The 6,000-nt window shown below is 49.2% G+C and overlaps 1 protein-coding gene across 1 annotated transcript in view; it reads right to left on the bottom strand.

The window, feature by feature from the left end:
- The window catches only part of LOC5512643 (endothelin-converting enzyme homolog), a 42,104-nt gene that overhangs the window by 13,175 nt on the left and 22,929 nt on the right, over window positions 1–6,000 (bottom strand). Inside the window, exons 9-13 of the mRNA XM_048725686.1 lie at window positions 5,887–5,985; window positions 5,272–5,349; window positions 4,927–5,030; window positions 4,242–4,300; window positions 4,116–4,167 (exon numbers count right to left, since the gene is read on the bottom strand). Of these exons, the coding sequence (XP_048581643.1) occupies window positions 4,116–4,167; window positions 4,242–4,300; window positions 4,927–5,030; window positions 5,272–5,349; window positions 5,887–5,985 (392 nt within the window). The remainder of the gene's footprint in view (window positions 1–4,115; window positions 4,168–4,241; window positions 4,301–4,926; window positions 5,031–5,271; window positions 5,350–5,886; window positions 5,986–6,000) is intronic.

Raw genomic sequence — 6,000 nt, 5'->3', positions numbered from 1 at the left:
GGCCGACGGCGGGCGACGGACCCGTGGTGGACAAGCAAGGCGTACCCAATACTAAAGAGGGTCATGGAGCCCGGACAGCCAGTGTTGTATTACACGGCGTACTCTAAGCACGGCTTCACGCGTTCGCAGTTGCGTAGCGTGACGCCAGCGCGATCGAAAAAATCTGCTGGTCGCGCTAGCGTCACCCTAGCGCCACGCTAGCGTCACGCTAGCGTGATCAGCGCTTGTGCCTTCTATTGCAGCTAAGGCACGTGAGTCTGACATTCCACTTGTAGTGACCCTGACTGTCGTCCCGCCGGTCGATACTGAAGCATTGGGGATGACTCTTGGTGTACCCCTGAAGCAGAAGCTGAATGCCACAGAGCGTGCACTTCTTTCCCGCGTCAGCAATCATGTCGAGTACGTGGTCTACCGTCAGAACGTGGTGCGATCCGGTGTCATTTGTGCGACCCTTTTGCCTGTCGTCCATAGCGTATCGCTTGATTCGCGCTATAATGAGCTCTTCACTGGGCGTAGCCTGCAGTCCTGTGGGAACCAAGGCACCGGGGGTGTCATCGGGGGGGATCACGCGGACTATCTGGTCGGCGAGCCGCACGCGGGAGATGCCAGTGTATACAGCATTCGTGATCCAGCCCTCTAAGCTGTGGTCTACGATAAACAGACGCCTTGGAGTCTGGATAGTCTTGCCCTGCACCTGGTGGACTGTCCCCCAGCTTGCGTATTTCCACTCGAGGGGAAGCCCGTTAAGGACCACGCCGAGAGGGACCTCGACTACCGTGCCTTTGTACGCGTCGACCTTCTCGCCCCTTTTGCCTGGCACGGGCACCGGCCGCCCTTGCTTGCGATAACGATGCGCGACGCTAGGGTCGGGATCAAAGCGGATGGTTGCTGGCAATCGGGGGTAGTTTTTCCTGTGGTGCTCTACCAATCGCTGCTGAACAAGGGCCCCCATCTTGTTGGTCGAGCACACACACATATCGCTTGGGTGGGCCTGCTAGATCGCCGCGTCGAACGCCACCCCATCCCACTTCTCTCGAAACACCTCAAGCTGTTGGGAGTCTGGCTGACACCAAATCCGGCCCTTTATGTCGTGGAGCCTGGAGGAGGGCGCGGCAGAGCCGCAGTCGCATGTACTGTACGGCTTTCCGCAGTCTTCACACAGGCAGCGGTAGTCGGACTCGGATGTTCCCTTGTGCCCACTCCTTGAGCATATCGTGAGGCCCCTCTTTATCTCCCCAGGGCGGGACCTGCCCATAGTCGCCACAACACACTACCTGACACGGCCGCGTGGCGAGATACCCTAGGGTGGCGCGTAGCAATTTAGTCTGCACCTTACAGCACTCGTCAATGATGATTACTTCTGCGAGACGGTCGAGTTTTTGCGTATATGGCGTCTGTGCACACTCGGAGGACGTCTTCGCGAGGGATCCGCCTCAACATGCGTCGCAACGCTATGTTTGTGTACGCCAAGACAAAGGCCCTGATATGGTACCGTTGTGAGCGCCGGACACCGTCGCATGTCGTTGTGCGCATGAGGCTGCGCCCCTAAGTTTTCCTTGCTATTCCACACTTTGGACTCAACCTGCGCCGCTCGCCAGACGTCCCTGTATTTAAGAGGCGTTGGCCTGATGTTCTCTCTTTGGGTCCACTTCTTGAAGCGATACCCTATTGCGCCGCCCATCGAATGCGTAGCTTCGGTGTACTCTTGGTAGGCTGGGTGATCATCAGGGAGCCATTGAGGATCATGTCCAGTCTCGTCTGTAAACGCCCTGTCGATAGCCCATCCGTCTTGTCCCGATCGGTACAGTTTGCCTTCGTGCGTGACTATAACACGCCCACACAGCCAGACCCTCGTGCTTCTGGGGATCGCCCTGTTTATAAAGCGAATAAGCACCTCTCGCACTTTCGCCTCGCGCGTTTTTGTGGCGGCACTGGTAGCGCGAGGCGCCGCCCCCCCCTGACATAACGAACGAAGCTCCCTCTCAGCCTCGAAGTCTATGCCGTGGACGCTCGCGATCGCAGGTGGTTCAGTCGGAAGCTCCGCCCAGGCGTGGTTATTGTGGCAAGGGATGCGGATTTGTGTGTACCCCCTCTCGTACTTCCCCGAGTCCCACAGGACGTTGCCCAGGGCGTCCACGGCTACCAGCTTTATCCTGAGCTTCTTTTCCATCTCAAAGAGGTCTTCTTTGGTGCATCCCGTAGTGGCCAGCTTCTTGTCGAATCGCTCGAGGATCTTGCCTCGTGTCTTGGTTAGACCAAGGGAGCGCGAGGTGCCGCGATTCCTCAAGAAGCGAAGGCGTCGCTCCCCTCTCGCACAAACATTGGCCCAGGCTCACCATTTTGCTCAGGTAAAGGGCGAAGCTCGTATCTCACGTAGACGAGGTACTCTCGCCCTTTCTCCCAAATACCCGCATCGATGCCTTCCAGGGCGCCGACTGCGATTTGGCCCCCCCTTTTGACTTACGACCCTCCTATCTTGTGCTCCGAGCGCCCCTCCTCCTCTGTGATTGGCGCCAATGGCTCTGCGGGGGCATTACCAACGACCGTAAAGAGTCTGTAACGCCGGTCGGGGTCTGCCATCTCGAGCACCAGCGAAAGCACTGCGTTCGCCCGCAGAGACTCTCGCTCGTGCGAGATCCACCACACCGAGCCGTCGTCATTTATATCAGGCCCCCTCACAACCGGCTTTAGAGCAATGACACCTGTTCCACCAAGATCTCGTATCTCCTGGTAAACACTGGCGCTTATGTCTTGGCCCCGAAGATGGGCGCCGCCGACGAATCGAGAATAGTACTCCTCGGGGTCTAAGCCCTCCAGGCCCCCTTGCCGCCGTCCCGGAAGCAAAGGGTCGACTTCCTCTGTCCACACTTTCTCCGGTACGAGCGGCTTAAGCAGCCTGTGTTTGACATCGTCGGGGATGTCCTCGTCCAGGATGTTCTGGACCAGCCCTGCCAGTACGGCGGGCGCATCTTTATCACGCATGCTACCGAGAACCTCCTCTATGTAAGCGTCCATGTTTGGGCACACCTTGTGCCACCCAGTCTCTAACTGAGAGTTTGGGTATACCTTGCGCCACCCAGTCTCTAATTGACCGTACCGCGGGCTGAGATGTCAGACAGGACGAGTGCGAACCATCCCCGAGCGCGCCTCTCGATGCCACGCATCCTCTGCCCTTCACGATTCGCTCCGCAGGGGCGGCACAACCGCGTCTCCGACTGAGTCCCTATGCCGCAGACCCTGCACGGCAAGGGGCTGCTCTTACGGAGCTTCGGAGGTGCACCTTGCAGTAGGTGTCCATGCACCTCCGGCCGCACGTGTTTGGGTGGCCGATCTTCAGCCACCCGCAATAATCTTTTCCGCACTTCATCCTTAACGCTCGGTATACCACAGGACAGACGGATGTCTAATTGCAAGTCCAACGCGCCCGGCCTACAGCCCTAATTAATTATTCATGTACGCGAAACGAGCCCACCGGCCTGCAGCCCTAATTAATTATTCATGTACGCAGCCCTAATTAATTATTCATGTACGTGAAACGCGCCCGGCCTCACGGACGATTGCCCTAATTAATTATTCATGTACGTGAAATCGATTTGGCCTACATTAGCAATTGCCAAAAGCTTATGTACGTGAAATCGATTTGGCCTACATTAGCTTTTGCCGATTGTTTATGTACGTAAAGCATTATCTGCCTGATATATAGAGACGGGGCTGGGAGGCCCGGAGGGGCGATTCGCGCCTCCCAGGCCGTTTCACTGAAACCCCCTGGTCCCCCCCTATGTTTGACAATTTTCATGCAAAACAAAGAGAAATGATTTTCGTTACTCAAAATAGGGAGTGGATATCCACCCAATGAGTGCATTCGAGTCGCTGTTATAAAGTTAGGGTGCCTCGAAAGTAGCTTTATCGCAAGGGGCCACTGTCAATAAAAACAAAAAGGATTCGAGGCTCTGTATCAGGTTAGATAATTTTGATCGTAACACAGGAAAAACTATAAAGCGTTGTTACTGAGTAATCCACGTGATACGAATAACGTATGATGACAGACAAAGATTAAAGATAACAAGAAATGGATAACGAAAAAAGGACATCGAGTAAGCTAGAGGATCTTTTACCTTGTAAAACGTTGATTATAGAACGGGAATTGTAAGATAGCAGCGGGAAATTCTTAAAACAAAAACTACCAAATTAGTAAATGATAAAAATTACCGACGAAAAATAGAAATAACTTTATTACTTACCCACTTTATTACTGGAGGGATTGTAATATGCATTAACTTCAATCGGAGAGGTCAACCATCTGTAGAGAAGATGGAAATTAGAATAAATTCTCACTTTTTATAAGTTTGGATATATAATGATAATGATAGTGATAGTGATAGTGATAGTGATAGTGATAGTGATAGTGATAGTGATAGTGATAGTGATAGTGATAGTGATAGTGATAGTGATAGTGGTAGTAATAGTGGTAGTGATAGTGATAGAGATAGAGATAGTGATAGTGATAGTGATAGTGATAGTGATAGTGATAGTGATAGTGATAGTGATCGTGGTAGTGATCGTGATAGTGATAGAGATAGTGATAGTGATAGTGATAGTGATAGTGATCGTGGTAGTGATCGTGATAGTGATAGTGATAGTGGTAGTAGTAATAGTGGTAGTAATAGTGGTAGTAATAGTGGTAGTAATATTGGTAGTTATAGTGATAGTGATAGTGATAGTGATAGCGATCGTGGTAGTGATCGTGATAGTGATAGTGATAGTGGTAGTAGTAATAGTGGTAGTAATAGTGGTAGTAATAGTGGTAGTAATAGTGGTAGTAATATTGGTAGTTATAGTGATAGTGATAGTGATAGTGATAGTGATTACTACTGTACGATCACCTTAGTCGCATTCAGTACACACTTTTTCGTCCATTCATCTCACCTTGACTTGTCCACTGCTTTTCCAAAGTCTCGGATGTTAAATTGTCTGTCATGTGAAAGTATTGAGACAGATGACTCGAAGTATTTGCCTCTTTCAGAGACCACCTGTTACGAAATACGTCATACGGCAGTCAAATACTCAGACAGTGATAAAATAGCAGGCTCAGGATTTTTAAAAGGCTCGCCATTATCACAAAATTCCTATATTCGATTTAAGGGGTTTCATTCATATGTTAATCATATCTGTGCCATTAAATCTTGCGCATTTGCATAAAGATAACTACGTCCTTGAGGTGACATGGCGGAGTTGAATAATGGTGCAGAGAAGACAAAGTCAAAGTCATACGTCTCTGAAAATATCGTCCAGCTTTATGTCGTCCAAGAGGTAGTCCGGGAAGCCAATGTTCTCTCTAATAGTTTTAGCCTGGAATGAAATGACATAAACTTCAAACAGCAAGAACATCCAAACATCAGCGACAACAACGTCAAAAATATCAGGAAAGGCTGTTGCTTAAAAGCAACCACGGACAGCAACAACATCATTAATAACAAACAATAACAACAACAGGATTAATAACAACATATCAATATAACACATCACAGCATAGCAATAATGTAATATATTATTTTGAAAAATGAAACAATTCAATAACATCAAATATGAACAATTTATTAATCACTAACATTAGCAAAGGTATCAACTATGACGACAACGATATCATTTTTATCATCAACATCGTCCCCAACAAAAACACTTACAAACAAAGATATCATTATCATCATCATCAGTAGCAGCAACATCAACCAGCCATTGCCTTTCCAATAGCTGCCCTGTAGCGAATTCTTCTCTATCCAATAAACACTCATTATCATCACCTTCATCATCATCATTACTATCATCATCATCCTTACCATTATTTAATCATTATCATCACCAGTGGCAGCATCAGCAAGCCATTACCTTTCTAATAGCTGCCTGTCGCGAATTGCTTTCCATCCAATCAACATTCTGTAAATCCGTCACCAAGACTTGTCGAATATTCTCTACAATTTCTTTTACCTAAAAAGCGATAAA

This window comes from Nematostella vectensis, chromosome 3 (genome assembly GCF_932526225.1).
Source record: "Nematostella vectensis chromosome 3, jaNemVect1.1, whole genome shotgun sequence".
NCBI lineage: Eukaryota > Metazoa > Cnidaria > Anthozoa > Actiniaria > Edwardsiidae > Nematostella > Nematostella vectensis.
Note: the sequence above shows the minus strand (reverse complement) of the source record. Positions and strands in the feature narration are given on the sequence as shown.